Source organism: Cetorhinus maximus, chromosome 5 (genome assembly GCF_964194155.1).
Source record: "Cetorhinus maximus chromosome 5, sCetMax3.hap1.1, whole genome shotgun sequence".
Lineage (NCBI taxonomy): Eukaryota > Metazoa > Chordata > Chondrichthyes > Lamniformes > Cetorhinidae > Cetorhinus > Cetorhinus maximus.
In genome coordinates, this window is record NC_135883.1 from 169,452,830 (window position 1) to 169,476,761 (window position 23,932).

The 23,932-nt window shown below is 44.4% G+C and overlaps 1 protein-coding gene across 1 annotated transcript in view; it reads right to left on the bottom strand.

Annotated features, from left to right (window-relative positions):
• LOC144681152 (dynein axonemal heavy chain 8-like) overlaps positions 1-23,932 on the bottom strand; it is a 1,929,890-nt gene that overhangs the window by 299,541 nt on the left and 1,606,417 nt on the right. Inside the window, exons 73-75 of the mRNA XM_078542879.1 lie at positions 22,255-22,437; positions 7,698-7,803; positions 7,048-7,300 (exon numbers count right to left, since the gene is read on the bottom strand). Coding sequence (XP_078399005.1) covers positions 7,048-7,300; positions 7,698-7,803; positions 22,255-22,437 — 542 coding nt within the window. The remainder of the gene's footprint in view (positions 1-7,047; positions 7,301-7,697; positions 7,804-22,254; positions 22,438-23,932) is intronic.

Genomic DNA, 23,932 nt, shown 5'->3' on the forward strand with positions numbered 1-23,932 from the left:
CATGTGAGGATATGTGTGTGTGTGAATGGGTGGTGATGTCCCTTGAGCTGGCAGTGAGTGAGATGCCAGCAAATATGTGATGGGCTTGAGTTTGTGAGTTTCGAGTGATGAGATGGTTGCCATACCCTGGCAGCGCGGATAAGATTATTCATCCTCTATCTGCATTGGATGGCCAACCTCTTCTGTGCATATTGGCACTGATCACCACTGCCTTTATCTACCAAGCCAGAGTGGTAATGTAGCTGCCCCTCCTGCGGCCAGAGCTGGGGTAGAGGACATCACAGAAGGCCTCCATGGAGTCCAAAAGGTGCTCGAGGGCTGCAGTCTTCTTGCCTTTCGGGGCCATGCCTTCTTTGCTGCAGTCTTGGGCTGGAAACAATGAGTGCAGCTGTACTTTAAATGTCCTGCCTGGTGTGATGAAATGGCGAGGTGACGGCATAGTGGGTGAATCAGAGCCCACCCGTCATTGAAACGGCATGTACCCCAGGAATGCATAGTTAATGCTGCAGGTTTGGAACGGTACAGCATGAAAACCCGCCATCGCGGCCGGTGGGTTTTACCCGCCCGCTACCACACTTAGTGCAAGTCTGGGATGATTCAGCCTGATGTTTCCTGTTGTGGAAGAAGCTAGAACTAGCGGTCACTGTTTAAAAATAAGGAGCCACGCATTCATCAGCTCTAACCTCCTATTTCTATGCTCGCTAGCGCAAGGCGCTGGTGGTAATCCAGAGATTATTGCCTCTGAGGCCCTACTTTTTAATGTCTTACTGAGCTCCCTAAAATCTGCTTTCAGTACCTCATCCCTCTTTCTGCCCATGTCTTTGGTACCAACATGAGCCACGACCTCTGGCTGTTCATCCTCCCCTTTAATAATGGGCTACAGCTACTCTGTGATATCCTTCACCCTGGCACCAGGGAGGCAACATATCATCCTGGAGTCACACCTATGGCCGCAGAAACACCTGATTGCTCCCCTAATTATCGAATTCCCTACCACTATTCCTCTTCCGCTCTTCTTCCTTCTTGCTTGTGCAGCTGAGCCACCCGTGGCAAATCCATCATGGCTTTTGCCAGCTCTGAAGAAGGATCATATAGACTCAAAACGTTAACTCTTCACAGATGCTGTTAGACCTGCTGAGTTTTTCCAACATTTCTGTTTTTGTTGTACTCCACTGAGGCATCCAAAATGGGGAACCGGTTCGTGAATGAGATAGACCCAGAGGACTCCTGCATTACCTGCCTGGGCCTTCTAGATTTTCTGGTGGTTATCCATTCCCTCTGTGCGCACTCCTAACCTGTGGTGTGACCACCTCCCTAAACGTGCTATCCGTGTAGTCCTCAGCATCACGGATGTGTCACAGTGACTCCAGCCATCACTCAAGTTCCAAAACATGGAGACAAGTTTCTGCAGCTGGTGGCACTTCCTGCACATGTGCTCATCTGGGCCACATGAAGTGTCCATGACTCCCCACATGCCACAGGACGGACATTCCATGTGACCGAACTGCCCTATCATACCTTAAACTTACTTTTGGACTATTTGCTATAAACTAGACTAAACTGGGGACTAGAAAGTAAAGTAGGCTTACTCACTAATCAGCTCCTCTTGTTCCAACTTCTGGAGATGATAAAAAAGGTATCAGTTGCAGAATCTTCTTTGTCCTGTACGCAAAATCCCCACGTGAACTAAATTCCCAACTCTCACTCTGTCTACGTCTCACTGCCAGGCAGCCCCTTCTTCTTGAACCAACTACTTTCAGCTGATTGACAGATAACTGCCAGCACCAGGCAAACTCCTGTTAACAAGGCTATTTAACTCACTTGAAGGTTGTTAGTTGTTTGTCAGAGTTTGACTCTTAATCTAGAGTCAGGAAATCAGGAAAACTTACCAAGATTTACCACATGAACCAAATTCCCAACCAGACTGTGCTTGCAAAACACAAAACATAGGGTGGAATTTCCCAACAGTGGGATTTTACGGTCCAGCCGAAGTCAATGGAGTTTAGAATGGCTCACTGCATTTTACTGCCCCCTCCGTGCCATGACGAGGCTGTAAAATTCTGGCCATAGAGTCCAACATAAAATGTGATTCCGCGATTGGTTAACAGCTGCAAAACAATCCTGATTGTGATAAGAATGACACTGAAAACCAATTTAAGGTTGTCAGTTGGGCTCTCAGTATGGTATGCAGAATGCATGCTAGAAGCCACAATATATTCACACACAGGTTCCTGTCCTTTGCAGACAAAATGAACATGTTCACACATTGTGACTTTTTCAACTAAACAAAAGCTTAGGGATCAGTCATTTCCTGGTTCATTCCCCCAGGGCAATGCCTTAACCAATCGATGTGCCTGGTTTGAATTTGAACAAAGCTGGGCAGTTAATTCTTCCATGCTTCATTCTCCATGGCAACAGCTCCTCCAATCAGAGTCCAGTTGACAACCAATTAACATTCTTTTCTCATGCAGTATAAATTGTTGTTCCCCCATTACTGTTGGAAAATTTTTGAGAGCTATCCTGATGAATTCAAGATGAAAAACTTTGATAACCTGTCTCTTTTTTCAGCAATGCTCAACTCCTATACTACCAAATGACTTTTGTAACTACCTTCAAGAGGGAGATAAATCATGTTGTGTAAACTATCTAGGTATTTCCCCCTTGCCTATGGCAGGAAAAATTTTCCTGAACCGCCTGCTTCCTATGGTTGAGGAAATCCTCCCAGAAATATAGTGTGACTTCAGACCTTCCAGAGGAACCTCTGACATGGTCTTTGTTGCCAGGCAATGTGGAGAGCAACACCAGGAATGCATTGCATTCATTGACCTGACCAAAGGATTTGGCTCAGTAACTCAGGAAGAAGTGTGGAAGGGCAATAGTGGTAGGGGATTCGTTAGTGAAGGGAGTAGCCAGGTGCTTCTGCGGCCATGGACATGACTCCAGGATGGTATGTTGCCTCCTGAGTGCCAGGGTCAAGGGTGTTATGGAATGGCTGCAGAACATTCTGAAGGGGGAGGGTGAACAGCCAGAGGTCATGGTCCATGTTTGGACCAATGACATAGGAAGAAAGAGAAATGAGGTCCTGCAAGCAGACTTTAGGGAGTTAGGTAGGAAATTAAAAAGCAGGACTTCAAAGGTAGTAATCTCCGTATTGCTCCCAGTACCACGCAATAGTTAGTATAGGAAGAGAAGGATAGAGTAGATGAATGTGTGGCTGGAGAGATGGTGCAGGGGGGACGGCTTTAGATTTTTGGGGCATTGGGACTGTTTCTGGGGGAGGTGGGACCTGTACAAGTTGGACGGGTTACATCTGAACAGGAACGGGACCAACAACCTCGCGGGGAGGTTTGCTAATGCTGTTGGGGTGGATTAAAATTAAATTGGCAGGGGGATGGGATCCTGAAAAGTAGTTCAGAGGGGAGAGGAGCTGAAATGGAATTCGAAGTTAAAACACCAGTAAGTGAGCCTGGAAGGCAGAGGAAACATAGGCTAGATAAGAAAGAAGTGAGTTTAGCAAGGCTAAATGGAATAAATTTTAATGCAAGGAGGCTGAGGAATAAGACAGACAAGCTGAGGGCACACATAGGCATGTGGGAGTAGATATCACAGCTATAGCCAAGACTTTGCTAAAAGGGCAGGGTTAGCAGCTTAACATTCATGGTTATAGGGTATTCAGATAAGATAGAGAGGGGGATAAAGGAACTTTAAGCACTTTTGATTGAGGAATCAGTTATAGCAGTGAGGATAGATGATATCTTGGAAGGATCATCAAATGAAGCCATATGGGTAGAAGTGAAAAACACAACATGGGCAAACACACTGCTGGGTGTGTACTATAGGTGCCCAAACAGTCAGGGAGAGATTGAGGATCAAATATGTAACCAAATTTCAGAGAAGTGTAAGAGTAATAGGGCATTAATAGTAGGGGATTTTAACTACCCAAATATTAACTGGGGTAGTTTTAGTGTGAAAGGAAGGGAGGGAGCAAAATTCTTAAGTTGCATCCAGGAGAACCTTTTTATCCAGTACGTAGAAAGTCCAGCAAAGGACTGGGCAGTTCTGGACCTAATATTCAGAAATGAGCATGGGCAGGTGGAAGGCATATTAATAGGGGAGCATTTTGGAGATAGTGACCATAACTCAATTAGATTTAGGATAGTTATGGAAAAGGATAAAGTTGGGCTGAGAGTAAAAGTTCTAAACTGGGGAAAGTCTAATTTTACTAAAATGAGATTAGATTTGGCCCAAGTGGACTGGGAGCAGCTACTTGCAGATAAAACTGTCAGAGAAGTGGGGGGCATTCAAGGAGTAAATAACAAGAGTACAGTGCAAATATGTTCCCGTAAAGACAAAGGGAGGGACCAAGTCTGGAGAACCCTGGATGTCAAGGGGCATAAAGGTTAGGATTAAGAAAAAAAGAGAAGCTTATGGCAGATACCAAAGGCTCAATATAGCAGAGTCCTTAGAGGAGTATTAAAAAGTGCAGAGTCGGAACTTAAAAAGGAAATTAGGAAAGCTAAGAGAGTGCATCAGAAATCATTGGTGGGTGGAATAAAGGAAAACCCAAATGGTTTTCTTAAATATATAAGGAGCAAGAGGATAACTAGGGAAAGAGTAGGGCCAATTAGGGACCATAGAGGTAATGTGTGTGTGGACCTGGAAGACGTGGGTGCAGTCTTCAATGAATACGTTCCATCGATCTTCACAATGGAAAAGGATGACACATGTATGGACATCAGGGTGGAGGACTGTGAAATATTAGAGGAAATTAACATAAAGAGAGAGGAGGCACTAGCGGTTTTAGCGGCCTTAAAAGTGGATAAATCCGCATGCCTGGATGAGATGTATCCCAGATTTTTGAGGAAGACAAGGGAAGAGATATCAGGGGCCCTGGCAGTAATTTGCAAATCCTCTCTGGCCACAGGTGAGGTGCCAGAGGATTGGAGGACTGCTAACATTGTCCCATTATTAAGAAAGGGAGGAAGGGATAGACCAGGAAATTACAGGCCAATCAGTCTAACCTTGGTGGTGGGGAAGTTACTAGAAATAATTCTGAGGGACAGAGTATATCTGCATTTGGAGAGACACGGATTAATCAGGGATAGTCAGCATGGATTTGTCAAGGAAAGGTCGTGTTTGACAAATTTGATCGCATTTTTTGAGGAGGTAACCAGGAGTGTTGATTAGGGAAATGCATTTGATGTGGTCTACATGGACTTTAGCAAGGCTTTTGATAAGGTCTCTCATGGCAGACTGGTTAAGAAAATAAGGGCCCATGGGATCCAAGGCAAAGTGGCACGTTGGATCCAAAATTGGCTGAGAGGCAGGAAGCAGAGAGTGATGGTAGAGGGATGTTTCTGTGACTGGAAGTCTGTTTCCAGTGGTGTTCCGCAAGGCTCGGTGCTAGGGTCCTTGCTGTTTGTGGTGTACATAAACGATTTGGACTTAAATGTAGGGGTTATGATCTAGAAGTTTGAGGATGACATGAAAATTGGTAGGGTAGTAAACAGTGAGGAGGATAGCCGTAACCTGAACGAGGATATTAATGGACTCGTCAGGTGGACAGAACAGTGCCAAATGGAATTCAACCCAGAAAAGCATGAGGTAATGCACTTGGAGAGGGCTAACAAGGCAAAGGATTACACTATGAATGGTAGGACCCTGGAAAATACTGAAGGTCAGAGGGACCTTGGTGTGCATATCCATAGACCCCTGAAGGTAGCAGGGCAGATAGATAAGGTGGTTAAGAAGGCATATGGGATGCTTGCCTTTATTAGCCGAGGCATAGAATACAAGGGCAGGGAGGCTATGCTGGAACTGTATAAAACGCTGGTTAGGCCACAACTGGAGTACTGCATGCAGTTCTGGTCACCACATTATAGGAAGGATGTGATTGCACTGGAGAGGGTGCAGAAGAGATTTACCAGGATGCTGCCTGGGCTGGAGAGCTGAGCTATGAGGAAAAATTGGATAGGCTGTACCCCAGTTTTCCTTGGAGCAATGAAAGTTGCGAGCAGATCTGATAAAGGTGTATATATTATGAGGAACATAGATAGGGTGACTAGGAAGGCACTTTTTCCATTAGTAGAGTGGTCAATAACCAAGGGGCACAGATTTAAGATAAGAGGTAGAAGGCTAAGAGGGGAGTTGAGGAGAAATTCTTTCACCCAGAAGGTGGTGAGAGCCTCAAACTCACTGCCTGAAAGGGTGGTTGAGTCAGAAACTCTTGTAACATTTAAGAAGTATTTAGATATCCACTTGCATTGCCATAGCCTCCAGGGCTATGGGCCAAGTGCTGGAAAATGGTATTAGTGTAGTCAGATCTTTGTTGACCGACGCAGACACAATGGGCTGAATGTCTCCCTTCTGTGCTGTAGACGTCTATGAGTCTATGAGTCTATGGCAAGCGAGCGGCCAATTTTGGCACCCGTCAACCTAACGTATTATGGGGGACAGCTCAAGGGTGGGCAGGAAGGTGGTGGTATTGGAAGACCCTGTATTTTAGATGCCCCCTCCCCCCACCAAGCTCATTGAAAACATATTCAGCTGTGGGCTCTACATGAACCCTTCGTGATTTTGAACAATTCCTATAAATCTCTCCTTAATCTTCCTTGAAGAACAACATCTCTTTCTCCAGTCTCTCCACATAAGTGAAATACTTAATCACTACTTATATTCTAGTAAATTTCTTCTGCCGCCTCTCTAAATTTCTAAGTTTCATGTCACCTGCAAACTTTGAAATTGGCCTGGTCTCCCCAAGTACATATCATTACTATATATCAAAAGAGCAGTAGGCCCAACATGGACTTTGACAGGGCAATCTGAAAAACAGCAGTTCACGATTGCTGTCCACTTTCTGTCCCTTAGCCAATTTTGTATCACACAGCCGTTGTCCCTTCAATCCCATGGCTTTCAATGTTGCTAACAAGTCTATGACTTGATTAGATTACTGACTCTAAATCTTTACTTTGCAACATACCCATTTGTTTCCATTAGCCAATGCAATGTACTTTTCAATATATCATCTAACACTATTGAGAAGCATACCTGGCCATGGAGAGGTCAAATAACTTCAGAAATTGTGCAAGTGAAGTCTGGTACATGATGTTAACCATGCTCATTTCTGTAATGAGGAAATACAGGATACTACCACGAGTGGCTGCTGGCCGATATTCCTCCTGTGCAGTGTTAATTTTTATCTCTGTCTCCGCTGCCACATGCAGCTTCTCACTAACTTCGGTTGCTGTCGACTTTGTTACCTGAAGGACTCCAATCAAAGACTCATCATCCACCAGTGAACCTGAAAATAATTCCATAGAGCTGATCAATTCCTCATTCCTCACCATGATAATTTGAATTAACAAAGTACCAAGTATTTATATCACAGAAACAATTAATTTGATCCAACGCCAGTGTTTATGTTCCATAAGAGCCTTCTTGTCTCCCCTCTTAGAAGATTTACAGAACTCAATCAGTTTGAAGCTGTCTTCAGGACAATAATAAACATTTTTGACAGAATATTCTTTGACGGTACCATGGTGTTTTTCCTTTGCCAGAGGGAGTCTGGTATAGGTCTTCAGGTGATATCTTATTCAAGTGAATGACTGTTTTTAGCTGACTGGTGCAAAATATCAGTTGCAGGGATTGAAACAACATTAAGGATTAGTATGTGAAATGGTTATCTGTGAAGTATTTACCTTTGGTAGTGCTGAGCTTGAATAGCAGGTTATTCTCCAATTCCTTCATTTTGCGTTTGTTGGCAGTGACTTCCTCTATCAGCTGCACACGCTCTGCTTCCAACTCCTATAAAGTTGAAAACGGTAACATCAATGGCTCCAAATCAAAGGTAAAAATAAGGTGTGACGACATTTGACTTGGAAGCAATGTAGCAAGGAAAATGTGTACTTTCTTTAAAATGTTTGTGGAATATATCTTTTTTTAGGAATGTTTGAAAAGGACCTTAAAGAGTTTGCATAAATTGCAAAGGGATCAATTGTAATTTTCATGAATAATAAGGAATACACTTTCATGTGATTTGGCAACCCTTGACCTGGAAGCAATACCAATAGGAAGGAAGTTAACATACAAAATTAATGTGGCTGGCAGACACAAAGGAGAGCTGAAGGCAAATGGTGATCAGCACACAGATGCAGGAGTCAAGGAGGCACTGTGCAAGCAGACTAAAAAGGTCTAAAACCTGGAAAGCTGTGTGAATAGCTCAGAGATACTGAAGATCTGGGTGTTTTACAGAAGTGGTCAAACCATGAACCAGGGTAATTTTGGTTGATCAGTTGAAAAGGGATTCTGGAGTGTGATACTATGAGGACTGTTGTGACCCGAGGGAGACAGTTTATGTAGAACTGTGTCTTACTGACGAGAATCATCCCCATGAAACTTGGACGCGATTGCTCTAATCAGATGGGACTTTTGACTTACCTTGTGTGAATGAAGTACAGCATATTGTGGAAACATGTAGCTACATAATGTCATACTGGCTGAAAGGGAATTATTGTGGCTGTGTAATCTTTGTTGTATTGACTATTTAAAATGAAATTTAGCTTGTTATTTGAAGTATCACGTGTAGTAAATAAAAGCTCATGATATAGGGGATAAACATATTGGCATAAATAGAAGATTGGCTGGCTAACAAGAAGCAGAGAGTAGGCATAAATGGGTCTTTTTCAGGTTCACAAGATGTAACGAGTAGTGTGTCACAGAGATCAGTGCTGGGACATCAACTTTTACAATTTATATAAATGACTTGGATGAAAGGTTTGAAGGGATGGTAGCCAAATTTGCTGATGACACAAAGATAGGTAGGAAAGTAAGTTGTGAAGAGGACATAAGGAGGCTGCAAAAAGAAAAGGATAGATTAAGTGGGTGGGCAAAGATCTGGCAAATGGAGTATAATGTGGGAAAATGTGAAATTGTCCATTTTGGCAGGAAGAATGAAAGAGAAGCATATTATCTAAATAGTGAGATATTGCAGAGCTCTGAGATGCAGAGAGATCTGCATGTCCTAGTGCATAAATCACAAAAGGCTAGTACAGGTACATCAAGTAATTAGGAAAGCTAATAGAATGTTATCATTTATTTTGAGGAGAATGGAATACAAAAATAGGGAGTCTATGCTTCAGTTGTACAGGGCATTTATTTAAGGAAGGATGTAAATGTGTTGGAAACAGTTCAGAGAAGGTTTACCAGACTAATATCTGGAATGAGTGGGTTTTCTCATGAGGAAAGGTTAGACAGACTAGGCATGTATCCGCTGGAGTTTAGAAGAATAAGATACGGCTTGATTGAAACATACAAGATCCTGAGGGGTCTTGGCAGGGTGGATGTGGAGAGGGTGAAAGAATTATGGAAGAATCTAGAACTAGGGGTCACTGTTTAAAAATAAGGGGTCACCCATTTAAAACAGAGATGACGTGAATTTTTTTCACTCAGAGGATCGTGAGTCTTTGGAACTCTCTTACTGGAAAGGTGGTGGAAACAGTCTTTGAATATTTTTAAGGCAGAGGTGGATAGATTTTTGGTAAGCAAGGGGGTGATAGGTTATTGGGGGTAGGTAGAATGCAGATTTCAGGTTACTATCATATCAGCCACGATATTATTAAATGGTGGAGCAGGCTCGAGGGACTGAACAGCCTACTCCTGCTCCTTGTTCGTATGTTCGTAGTAATCGATTTTTAATTTGCTTTGGTTCTGATTCATTTCAAAGTAATAGTTACAAAAAGTGAAATCTTGTAATTTCTTTATTTGGGGGTTGTTTGGTAAACTTTGTTATATTGGTTTACAGTTCCCTCATAGGGATCATAATAAAAGGAAAATCTTATTTCAAGAAATGATGCCAGAGCAAATATCAGCTGGTAGGAAGGAAGGAAAAGATTTCACTTATCTTTGGACAATATAGCCAGCTGACACATATGTTGGAAACTTTCTGGGATTTGGAAGTAAGAAACTACTCTGTGAAAGTACAGGAGATATTTACACCAATGTTTTAGTTGACCGGCAATATGATCAACGCAGGCTTGGAGGGCTGAAGGGCCTGTTCCTGTGCTGTACTTTTCTTTGTTCTTTGTTTGTTTGCTTTTACATTTGGAGGGCAATAGAGCACGTGGTGTCTGTAGACCTAATACTTTTCTGGATCGGACAGAGTAGTGATACATTAAGAGGCCATGTTTCACTAGGCAGACTGTCACTGATCTATACAGCCTCCTGCAACAGTATGGGCGGGTGACAGCTTACCCAATCCCTGACCTAAAAGTCAGTTGGCACCTTGCTGATCAGAAATCTGGCTGCCCTCCAATAAAACTCCAGTGGGGCAGCCTTAATATGGTAAGAGTGGAACTTCTGTCCCTATCAGATTAGCCAGCAGCTCTGTAGACCCAGCAGCACCAGAAGAAAGTAGTGGCCACTTACACGACAGGGAATCCCAAAGTAGAAGAGAGTTATCTCCCAGGCTTGGGGTAGAATTCTTAGGTTGGTGTGTGGGCACACGCCCAGCCTGCTTGAGAGTAAAATAGCACGTGATGATGCCGGGTGAGCGTCTCGATACCATCCTGCACTCGTGTGATATTTCGGTCGGCGGGAGCACACATAAATCAGAAGCGTGCCTACCGACAATTAAGAGGGCAATTAAGCCCATTAAAGTTCCAATTGTCCCTGATTTTTCGTGGTCCATCCAACCTTACGGTTGGCAGATGGGCGAATCTGCCAGGCGGGCTTTGCATTTTTGATGAAATCTCATCCAAGGGTGGGATGAGGTTTCCATTGTTAAATTTGAAAAAAAAACGCATGAACAGAATTTTCATTATATATATATTCAGGTGACTGATTCTGATGCGTGGACATTTGTTTCCGGATTTTAAATTGGTTTTAAATTCTTCAGGGAGTTTTCATTCTGTGCTCCCCTGCACCCGCACTTATGTCAGCGGCCACTCTCCTCCCACCCCCAGCCCAGCAGCGCTGAGCATTTCAACGCACGTTTCACACTGGCTGGCCATTAATTGGAGTTGGGAGCCAATCGTGGGTGACGTACGTTCCTCGGCCCACCGATCACGTCCGCACGCCGACCTAAAAATCGTGCCCTTGTGATAAATCAGGGGATTTTGGGTAGGCCAGGTTGGGAGACCCCAGTCAGGGTTTGGGGTGGAGGAGGGGTGGGAGCGGGGATGGAGTGCTCAGGCTAGAGAGGCTGGTGGCGTGGCAGGCGGGGGCGTGGTGTTGGGTAAGAGGGTACGGTCATATGAGGCGTGGCCCCAATGGCCAACCATGTGGATAATCTGCTGACCTCAGCGTCTAATGATTTGTCAGTGGCTGCAAGATCATTTACAGCAATCCCACAACCAACAGATCAGATCTAAGCTCTGCAGGCCTGCCACATCCAGTCATGAACAAAAGTGGACAATTAAGCAACTAACAGGAGGAGAAGGCTCCACAAATATCTTCAATGTTGGTGAAACCCAGCACATCAGTGCAAAAGACAAGGCTGAAGCATTTGCAGCGATCTTCCGCCAGAAGTGCTGAGTAGATGATTAATGTCAGCCTCTTCTGGAGGTCCTCAGCTTCACAGATGCCAGTCTTCAGCCAATTCAATTCACCCTACGTGATATCAAGAAAGGATTAAAGACATCGGATACAGAAAAAGCTATGGGCCCTGACAATATTCCAGCAATAATACTAAAGACTTGTGCTCCAGAGCTTGCCTCGCCTCTAGCCAAGCTCTTCCAGTACAGCTACAACACTAGCATCTACCTGGCAACATGGAAAATTGCCCAGGTATGTCCTGTCTACAAAAACAGGACAAATCCAGCCAGGCCAATTATAGCCCCAATAGTCTACTCTCAATCATCAATAAAGTGATGGCTGCTGTTGTTGACAGTGTTATCAAGTTAATAAACTGCTCACTGACACTTAGTTTGGGTTCCGCTAGGGACACTTGACTCCTGGCCTCATTACAACATTGTTCCAAGCAATGGACAAAAGACTCAAACTTAAGAAGTGAGGTGAGAGTGACTGCCCTTGAGACCAAGACAGCATTTAACTGAATATGGCATCAAGGAGCCCTAGCAAAACTGGCGTCAAAGCTGGAGGGAATCAGGTGGAAAACTCTTCACCGGTTGGAGTCATACTTAGCACGAAGGAAGATGATTGTGATTGTTGGAGGTCAATCAACTTAGTTCCAGGACATCACTACAGGAGTTCTTCAGGGCAGTGTCCTGGGATCAGCAATCTTCAGCTGCTTCATCAATGACCTTCCTTCCATCATAAGGTCAGAAGTGGGGGTGTTCGCTGATGATTGCATAATGTTCAGCACCATTCACGACTCCTCAGATACTGAAGCAGTCCATGATATCTGCAGCAAGTCCTGGACAACATTCAGGCTTGGGCTGATAAGTGGCAAGTACTATTCACATCACACAAGTGCCAGGCAATGACCATCTCTAACAAGAGAGAATCTAACCAGGTGCTAAGAAGATTCACAGAAGCCGGTGTACGATTAAAGAAAGAAAAATGTACATTCCAAGCGCCAGAAGTTACTTACCTGGAAAGATGCACCCTCTCTGTCCAACATAACTGAACTTAAGTCTTTCCTGCGTATGATCAACTACTATTGTCGCTTCTTGCCAAACTTATCAACTGTGTTAGCACCATTACACTTGCTGTTAAAAATGGATCACCATTGGTCGTGGAATTCACAACAGGAAGAAGCCTTTGTGAAAGTAAAGAAACTGTTGCATTCGTCATGTTTATTGGTACACTACGACCCATCAAAAGAGTTAGTATTAACATGTGATGCCTCTCCTTATGGTGTAGGGGCAGTGTTATCAGATAGAATGGAAAGTGGATCAGAAAGACCCATTGGCTATGTCTTGAGAACCCTCTACACAGGGTTATTCTCAGCTAAAAAAAGGTTTATCGCTGGTATTCGGAGTGGAGAAATTCCACCATTACCCACAGGGATTTCACAATTGTGTCGGACCATAAACCACGAATGGGTTTATTCAGTGAGCAAAAGGCAATTCCGCCAATAGCATCAGTAAGAATACAACGTTGGGCTTTGATATTATCTGTGTATGAGTATACCTTAATGTACTGTCCTGGCTTACATATTGCAAGTGCGGATGCACTAAGTCATCTCCCATTACCAGATAGCATTGTACATGCTCCAGCACCACAAGAAATTGTGCTTGTACTGAATTTCTTGGATTCTTTGCCTGTGTGTGCGGGGCAAATTAGAAATTAGACAAACAGAGACCCAATTTTGTCACAAGTTAGAGACCTTGTTTTGCAAGGGTGGTCAGATTTACCTGTATCTGAAGAGATGAGACCATTCCATGCCAAAAAAAGAGTTAAGTTGTCAAGTTGGAATTTTGTTGTGGGAATCAAGAGTTGTCATCCCTTCGCAAGGAAGAGAACCACTCTTGACAAAGCTCCACAGTGCGTATCCAGGTACGTCAAAAATGAAAATGCTTGTGCAAAGCTATGTCTGGTGGCCAGGCATTGACAGTGACGTTGAAAGCATGGTCAAGCACTGTCTCCAGTGTCAACAACAGAAGTTGCCTGTTTCAGCTCCACTGCACCCGTGGGACCTTGTTGGGTTCCTGGAACCATTACCTCAGATACTGGTCCCTTATCCTTCCAGGTGGAAGTGGAAGACAGAATTGTTCAAAAACATGTGGACCATATTCATGATAGAGAGACATTCCAGCAACCAATTATTCTGCCTGTGATTAATTTCAAACCATTAATGCCTGAGGTGACAGATTGACCTAGAATAGACATGCCCAATGTCTCCGTAGAGTTGCCTAACATTGAACTAATGGTGTATCTTGTGCTTCAGTTCCTGATCATGTCAATCCTGTGGAAAAACCTCAAGTGGTAGAGGTACACTGCTCTAACCAAATAAGGAAAGCACCTCACAGGCTTAATCTTTAATTACATGAAGTTGTATATATGTATATGTTGTTGGATATGCAAATGTTCTCCGGAACTAGAAACTTTAAAAAACTAAAAGGGGACGAAATGTACTAACTGAAGGTATAGGCTCTCCTGCTGTCTATCTGGGGTCACATGATGTTCTTGGAGGCTCTGACCAATGAGCCCTAAGCGGAGGTAATCTGGGGGACACGGCTTCCTGATGAAAGTCCTGATTGAGCAGGTAACATCTGATAAAGCTCTTTGTAATAAAGTTTATTTGTTTCTTGTTGAAACCTGTCCGGTCCGTCAAGCCATTACAGCAGGTAATATGCTGCGACTACAGAATGTGAGCGTTCCTGGGCACTAGTGTAATCCAGGGCAAATGCATTTGTACTACATCTCAGCACCTTAAAGAGCTTTGGCTCAGAGTCATTGAACTGGAGGCTGAGCCGTGGACACTGCCATGCATCAGGGAGGGGAAAGGTTACCTGGACAATTTGCTCCAGGAGGTGGTTACATCCCTTAGATTAGGGTCTTCTAATTTGGTCAGTAGTCAGGGACAGGGGGGTGTGACTGCGTGTGAGGCAGGTAAGGGGGTCAAGAAGGTAGAAGTCCACAAACATTCACTCCCTCCACCACTGACGCACAGTAGCAGCAGTGTGTACCATCTACAGGATGCACTGCAAGAATTCACCAAGGCTCCTTAGACAGCACCTTCCAAACCCACGACCACTACCATCTAGAAGAACAAGGGCAGCAGATAGATGGGAACACCTCCATCTGGGAGTTCCCTTCCAAGTCACTCATCATCCTGACTTGGAAACATATCGCCGTTCCTTCACTGTCGCTGGGTCAAAATCCTGGAACTCCCTTCCTGTGGGTGTACCTACACCACATGGACTGCAGCGGTTCAAGAAGGCAGCTCACCACTGCCTTCTCAAGGGCAACTAGGAATGGGCAACAATTGCTGGACCAACCAGCGAAGCCCATATCCCGTAAATGAATTTTTAAAAACTGGAGGAGCCTCAGCCTTTGCAATTGTGCAATAGGTTTGAGGTTCTAACATCTGTGGGGACTAAAGCAAGGTGGGTGAACAAACTGACCATGGCCCTGTGGTACAGGAAGCTATTCAAGTGGAGGGAGTTAACAGGAATGTAGTAGCAATTGGGGACACTATAGTCAGGGGGATTGAAACACGTGAGTCCAGATGGCTGTGTTGCCTGCCCAGTGTCAGGGTTTGGGGCAACTACGCAGGGCTAGAGAGGAACTTGCAGTGGGAGGGGGAGGATCCAGTTGCGATAGCCCATGTTGTTACCAATGATATAGATAGTACTGGAAAAGAAGTTTGCTTAGGGATTGTGAGCAGTTAGTCCTAAATTACAAAGCAGAACCTCAAAGGTAATATTATTACCTGAACCACGAGCAAATTAGTTTAGGGTAAATCAGATTAGAGAGATGAATGCATGGCTCATAGGCTGGTATGGGAGAAATAGGTTTTGCTTCATGGGGCACTGGCACCGTTACTGGGGACTGTGAGAGCTATATGGGTTTCACCTGAACTGTGCTGGGACCAGTGTTCTGGCAAGTCGTATAACTAGGGCGGTAGTGAGGGCTTTAAACTAAATAGTTGGGGGAATGTTTAGGGTGAGAGGAGATGTAGTAAATCAAAGGGTAACTTTGAGGTACTAGAGCATGGTAGTGATTTGGATTAAGGTAACCAAAGTGTGTCAGGAACGGCCAGAGAGAACAAACTCAAAAGTGCACCAGCAGATAAGGCCAGAGATTGAAAAATGGTGAAAAGAAACATTTAAAGGCTCTGAATTTGAATGTGTGCACCTTTCATAACAAAATGGATGACTTTTTAGAACAGGTAGAAATAAATATGTATGGGCTGAGAGCATCACAGAGACATAGTTTCAGGGTGATCAAGGCTGGGACCAGAATATTCAAGGGTATTTGACATTTCAAGAAGATATAAAGCTAGGAAGAGGTGGTGCGGTAGCTCCGTTAATTAAGGATGTCATTAGTATAAAAGTGAGAGATGACTTTAGCTCAGATGAGCAAGACGTTGGCCAGAATTAACCCATCCCTCACGTTGGCGGGATCTTTTGGTCCCGCCAATGTGAACAGAGATTTCAATGGCAGAGATTTCAAGCCCTTTCTACTGCCTTAGTTGTACGACTTGCCAGAATACTGGTCCCAGCACAGTTCAGGTGAAGCCCGTATAGATCTCACAGTCCCCAGTACTGGTGCCAATGCCCCATGAAACCCATTTCTCCCATACCAGCCAGGCAGGGGCCCTCAGACGCCTGAAGGGAGGAGCAGCAGCAGCTGGACACCCTTGGGTCATCCACTCAGGAATCTCAGAAGCTGTCTGCTCCCTCCAAGTCCCCTTTGCCTGTGACTCCCTCAACCTTGTCCTCTGCCAATGCAGAGGGAGCAGCTGGCCCATAGGAGGCCAGCCAAAGCAAGCCGAGCCCCCAAGGCCTTGGCTCTCCAGAGGACGCAAGACAAAGTCATCAGAGGCAACAGGGCCAAACATTGTACAGGCTGTCTCCACCCCTCCTGCAGATATCAGGGCAGCACCTAGAAAAATTGGCAGGCCTAGAAAAGTCAAGAAATTCTGATCACAAGCAGTTGCACAGGTGAACAAATTTTGTCATTTAATAATCTGAAAATATATTCACTTTCACTGAATGATGTTGTCTTTCAGCTTCAATGACAGGCTTCACAAGTACTCTCACTGTATTCCCCCCGCCCCCCCCCAACCCCCAACTAGCAGTTTAGCTGTACGCAGCCAGCCCACGAGTGATTCTGGAGGAAGAAGTGTGTGCATGCCTGGGCCTTTTAGAGCCTCGTGCAAGCACTTTCCCATGCACGCAGAACCTCCTTCCATCATGCTTATCTCGCTGTCCCAAGGATTTTCAATGCTGCCAGCTGGGGTTCTCTTTCAGTTGTCCATCTGAGCTGACCTGCATCTCTGCCCACCCACTGACTGCACTCCCATGCAACACCTGTGTCCGTCCAACACGGGGCTCTGCTCACTTTTGATTTTGACAACCCTGGTAGTCATTATGTTTTTGATCAGCTCCCCCATCCATTCCCATCCCCCAGTCACCTATGCCCTTTCCCCCATCACTATCGATCCCGCTGGCATCACCTTTCACCTCCCCACCATCACCTACTAACCTGAGCCCTTGTCTTTCCAGGATGTCCAAGTGAATGTGTACATTCCCTACCTTCTTGAAAATGCCACCCCCATGTATATTGACCTCCCTGACCTCCTCCTTCCCACTACCAGGGTCCGTGTCTGCCTCCGAATCCCCACCAACCATCCTCGCCTTCCCTTCTACCACTACTGACATGCCCTCACCCTCCCATACTTCTAGCTCCCTCTGCCCTCTCTCATACTCACCCTTCCCTTCTACCATGCCCACCATCAGTTGCTTCCCAGGAGACAGTCATTGACTCCACAGACCCCTCTCTTGCACGTCCCCCTGGACATTCCCCATCCTTTACTCCTTTCTCCACCCTTACTCCGTCATTCCCCCCCAGACACCTGCCTCCCCCCCACCGGACACCTTCCTCCCCCCCCGGACACCTTCACCCCTCCTTCCTCCTTCCTCCTGCGAACTCCTTGCCCCATCCGACCCTACCCCTTCCGAACTCCCTCCCTTACACCTACCTCCCCACTTGCCGCATCCTCCTCATTTCACCCTCCTCCCCTCATACTCCCTTGTCTCCCCTCACAACTTCATCTCCCCCGAAAGCTTCAACTTCGTCCCCCCATCAACCTCACTCCCCGACACCTTTGTCCCCTCCCTCCCAACCTCATCCTCCGACACCTTTGCCTCCCCCATCCCAACCTTTCCCCTCCCCATGCCTGTATGCCTTCATCTCCCAGTCACATCTAGTCCTTCATCCCCCACTTACAGCTGGACCTTCCTCTCCACCCTGCCCTCTCACTGATCAAATGTAGCAGCCCAAGGACAAAACTGTGATCTTCCAAAGCAGACCTGACACCCCCTACTTCCAAGAGCTGCTTTGCGGCATAGCCAAGTCCATGAGAATCCACCCAGCATGCAGTGCATGTGCTCCTCCAGGGTCCGGTAGCTGTCGTGCTCCAGCAGCTTCTTCTCCTCTGATGTCCACAACGTGAGCAAGGCCCTAAAGGTAACTCCTGAATTCTGCATGTCACACTTGTCCAGCCGTGTTTGGGCTGGCCTGCTTTCCTGTCGGCACAGCAGTAAATACGGCATGGAGGGACAATTCTGGTCAGACCTTACTTTGCGCCCCATTACCGGGATGCAAATTGAGTTCACGCTGGCATCCAGCGGGATTCGCATTCCACCATGGCAGGCACCATCAGGTGATACTGCTGTGCTTTCAATCTGGGGTGAAACCGATTTTTGTCCTTCTCATCATATTGTTGCCCCCACCCCCCACCCCACCAATCATCTGCCTTGACGCCTGACACCAATGGGGCCAGAAAATTCCGGCCTGAGTCTGGGGAATTGGAAGAGATGTTCAACTGATATTTTGTGTCTGTCTTCAGTACAGTGGACTTAGAAAACCTCTCAAAGATAATTGCAAATCAAAAGGGAGGGCAGAACTTAAAACAATCACTATCAATAGGGAAAATTTCTGGGAAAACTATCAGACCTAAAGGCTGACAAGTCCCCAGGACCAAATGGCCTGCAACCTAGGGTCTTAAAAGATGTGGCTGCAGCAATGGTATATGTGTTGGTTTTAATCTTCCAAAATTCCTTAGATTCTGGGAGGGTTCCAGTGGATTGGAAAATAACTAATGTAACACCCATTTGCTTAACCTATCCTTTGCAGACTCTTTACCTCCTTTTGACAATTTACTTTCCTACCTATCTTGGTGTCATCAGCAAACTATGATACAAGTATTCCTTCACCCAAGTCATTGATAAAGATTGGAGTACTGATCCCTTTGGCACTCCACTAGTTACAGCTTGCCAACCCTTAAATGACCCATTTATCCCTACTCTCTGCTTCCTGTTAGCTAACCATCTCTTTATTCATGCTAATGCGTTATCCATGAAACCATGAGCGCTTATTTTGTGTAGTAACTTTTGGTGTACCAGGAACCTTATGAAATGCCTTTTGGGAATTTCAAGTACACCAAAATCCACAGGTTCCCTTTTATCCTCCTTGTTGCTTCCTCAAAGAACTCTAATAAATTAATTAAACATGATTTACCTTTCATAAAACCATGTTGACTCTGCCTGACCCCATTATGATTTTCTAAGTAACCTGTTGGACAGGTTGGGCCTACATCCATTGGGGTTTAGAAGAATGAGAGGTGATCTTATTGATCTATTGAAACTCCTGAAGGGATTTGATAGGGCAGATGTTGGGAGGATGTTTCAATTTGTTGCAGAGACTAGAACCAGGGAACACAGTTTAAAAATAAGAGGCTTACCATTTAAGACAGAGATGAGAATTTTTTTCTCCATAAGTGTCATGAATATGTGGAATTCTCTTCCTCAGAAAGCAGTGGAGATTGGGAAATTGAATTTATTCAAGGCTGAGTTAGACATGTTGTTGATAGACAAAGGAGTCAAGGGTTATTGCGGGCAGATGGCAAAGTGGAGTTCAGACACAACCAGATCAGTCGTGATCTTATTGAATGGTTCCAGAGGACACAGGTTTGTGATCATTGGAAAAGAACCAAAAGCACCATTGGGAAAAATCTCTTTGAGCAGCGAATGGTTACGATGTATGACAGGATGATGAGGTCAAATTCAAGCACGGCTTTCAAAAGGTAATTGAATAAGCAGCTGAAGGGAAAAAAAAACACAGAGCTACATGGAAAGCAGACAAGTAGGACTAGCAAAATTGCTCTTGCAGAGCACTGGCATGGACTCCAAGAGTTGAATGGTCTCTTGCTATAATCCTTCTTTGATTGTACTGTAGTTTTGTCAAGAAGATATAATAACTCTCATTATATTATTGGAATTTATTGTAAAATAGAGTAATAGTGGGATGTGTCTATATGTTGTGTGTGTGAGAGACTTAATTGAATTAGTCTGGATGCTTTGATCTAAGAAGAGAGGTTAGGTTTGAAATGTTAATTAGGTAAACATGGGGAAGTTCAGAAACATAGATGTCAAGGGAACATTTGCATTTTGAAATAATCCAGACTAGATTGTTTTCAAAAGGGGGTTGAAATGTGTCACCTAGTCAGATGAAGTTTAGAAACAGTGGCTGGGATTTTCCAGCCCTGTTACGGGTGGGGCCCACCACGTGTGAGGTGGCGCCCCAGCCAGGAGCCCATTGACTTGTGTGGCGGGACCAGAAGATCGCGCTGGCGGGCAGGTGCAGAAAACCCCACCCAGTGTGTTTATCTTTCCCAAAGATTACTGTTAAAACTTAGTGCTATGAGAGGGTTTTATTATCAGGGAGATAAAGTCCAAAGGCATAGTGAAACAATGGGTATTTGTATTCAAAGGGGAAAATATGTATAAAGGAGCAAAGGCTATGTGTAAGCGCAGGCATTTTTAAGATCTTACAAGCATGAAAAAGCCTTCGGCATCTATGCCTCAAGCTGCTGTCTCCAGGGGCTGAAGTGAAGAGAACTCACTTTGAATTTGACTTGTTCAGGGTATCATGTTTCTTTACCTGGGTCTTTTAAAATCTATGTGTCTTACTCTTGCCTTAATGAAAGTGTAACTGAGAGTTAGATTGATGAGGGGATTTAAAAGTTATCACAGTAGTAATTTGTAGATCTATGTGTGTATTTAAAATAATTTCTCTCATTAATAAATGTTTAATTTAGTTTTGCAAAAACTTATATGACTTGATGGTCTTATTACTACTGAATTCAAGGCACGCATCTTGAAATTTATACAAACTGAAAATTAGTTGTGGCAGTTATTTCAAGTTTCCCTCTGGGATTTGAACACCTCAGCATTTACCATCGGCTGTGTCATAATAGATTGATGACATTGGAGGAGGCTTCTTACAGTACTCATGTTGGCATCATGCAAATAGTGGTTGGGTTACGACTATCTAGATAAGGAGGAGGAGGAGATAATGGATGGCCACACAGAGCTGCAGCTCAGGGAGTTTAGGTAGAAGGAAGGGAGTTAGAAGGTCACCCAATCCACTCGAGTCTTCAGACCTCAGACCTCGTACCTGCAGGTTTCAGAGGAGCAATACTCAAAAAGAGTATTCTCCAGACAGGCTCAAAAATATGTCACCTCCTGTGGCAGGAAATGCAGCCCACTTCCACAGTGCACACAACCTTGGCTAAGGCAGTAAGAGTGAACATTGCCCTCAGTCTATTCAATTCAAACTCGCGTCAAGTTGCAACAATCAACAGTGTGATCATCAGCTGGTCTCCAGTTCCTGCCTGCATCATACAAGTGACACTGTTCATTGACTTTAAATGAAATGAAATCAGGAGAGAAGTAGGTGTTGAATCATGCTATCACTCAAAGTCTAAATTATTCCCAAGGAGTGGACAATTTGCCTATTGGAAACAGGGGCCGAGTGGATTGAAGCCAGGTCCTGTGTGATGAAATTTAACAGTCTATATATAAGTACTTACAACTACACCCCCACTAGAGCTATACCTTGAGTATCCTGCCATCCATTCTTAATTAGCATATTTTCTTAGATAATATCACCACCTTCAACACCTCTTTGATCCTTTTGTCTGTGACATCTTTTGATTAACTGCTCCTATCACTGCTTGCTTGTCCCCACAACCACCCCACCCTCAACTTCTCTCCCCCCGCCCCCCCCACCTTAAACCAGGTTATATTTCACCCCTCTCCTAACTATACTCAGTTCTGTTGAAGGGTCATGTTGGACTCGAAACGTCAACTCTTTTCTTCTCCACCGATGCTGCCAGACCTGCTGAGTTTTTCCAGGTAATTCTGTTTTTGTTTTGCATTTATATAATGTCTTTCTGTAGTAAAGCACTTCAAGGTGCTTCATAGGAAAGCTATAAGATAAGATTGAACAATGAAGGAACCTGTCTAAAGAAATAGCTACATAGCAATGTATATTTCAGTGATCATTCAAATGTTACACTAATATAGTGGACTGTTTTGAAGTGTTGTATTATAATTATTCCCCTTGTCTGAGGATTGCCATGTGAAAGTGCTGCTGATATGACCAAGTTGATATAGAAGAACAGTTTATCTTGTGAAACTGTCTTCATTCAGAATGTTACAAGTAGCACTGACAACTAAAAAATGTTGAGCTCAAAATATTACATGAGATTCCACAATCCCAGAATATCTCAATCACCTGTGCACCCTTTGTGCCCATGACTCAGAGATGTCCCGACTTTACCTGTTTCTCAGTAAGGATCACTCGGCCAAGCAGCTGATTCTCAAGGCCCTTAATGGTTACAGTGAAGTCAATGATTGATGTCTTGGCACTGATTTCTGGAGTGTAGGCAGGGTTAGGAAGCTTTGTGGTAATGTAGAACATGAACCCAGTCATTACATCAGTCTCTTTATCTCCCACTTTCACCTGCAAAAAACAATAAAAAATATTTTTTGCATAGTAATACTCATGTTCTGGACAGGAGAGGGGTCCATTCAAGTGGCACTAACTTTTCCTCTCACCACTCGTCCGTAAACTGAAAGATGTTTTGATTTGTTCCACTTCTTGTAAGAGGTGGCGTATTTCCTAACCCCTCGGTTTTTAAGTGATCTAATTCCTACTAATCACCCCACAGCAAACTTGAGGTAAGATTAACTCAAAAAGGTTAGTTTATGTGATACATTCAACGTCCCCCTCTGCACACATACAGTAACGGGAGGGATAGAGAGAAGAAGGTTTTACAGTGCCGAGACAACAGAGGAAATAAATATTAGTTTGCATGAGGCGCAGATTCCAGAATCAAAGTCCCATGAGGAATTCCTTCACAGAGGTCAGCGGGCTGAAAACCAGTGGTGTAGGATTCGCTTTTCCAGTGATGTTGACTTCAAAATATGGAATAGGCATGCAGAAATGAGTCAGTTTGTAGGTGATGGCACAGAGCTTTCAGCAGAGTTAGGGTAGGTGGGGCCAGTTGTCCTTCTGTGTGACCTGCTAGTCAGATGTTACAGCAGACTGGGATATGCAGCTTGTGAGGCAATATTAACTTGTTCAACAAGCCAGAGTCTTAGGCCATGTGAACTTACCTCTCCACAAGGTCTTCAACAAATTGTCTGGAATTCGGCTTGGTCTTCAGGATTGCTAATGAACGTTCCATTATGGGTTAAAAGGAATGTTTGAGAGGCCATTGTCTTAGAAGCTTCTCTATCTCTGCTGGCAAGCCTGGTCTATAAACTGCAAATGGCCCTCGTGTAGCTCCTTTTGAAGGTGGGCTGAGCAGTCCTCGGCTGACCTGTTAGTAGCTGCTCAGAAATAAGAAGGTGTGACATTTTCTTCACTACGACGTGGCTTCTTTTGTTTTGGTGAGTCACAAACAATAACTCACAGACAGAGGCTCAGCCATCTTAATGGTCTTTGTTCAGCTGAAAAGTCCAATTTAAAATTAAGAAATAGCCATGAAAATACATTTTATAAAAAATATACAGTGTAAGCTTCTGTTCCATCACCCACATATTATGCATTTTACTCCCTTTCTTCTCATGGCACAAGTTCCTTCTTTACCTGGGAAATGTGCCTCTGCACAGTGAAATAGATAAAACATTACTTTCCTTCTTAACATGGGACTTTCTGTAAAGCACTCCATCTAATAGATGAGCAGAGGCCAAACAAAAGTCATTGCGCTTTTCCTTAATAGACTGAAGCACAAACCAGTTTTTAAAAATATTCATTCACAGGATGTGGGCTTCGCTGGCTAGGCCAGCATTTATTGCCCAACCCCAGTTGCCCTTAAGAAGGTGATGATGAGCTCCCTTCTTAAACCGCTGCAGTCCATGTGGTGTAGGTACACCCACAGTGCTGTTAGGAAGGAAGTTCCAGGATTTTGACACAGCGATAGTGAAGGAACAGTGATATATTGAGTGACTTG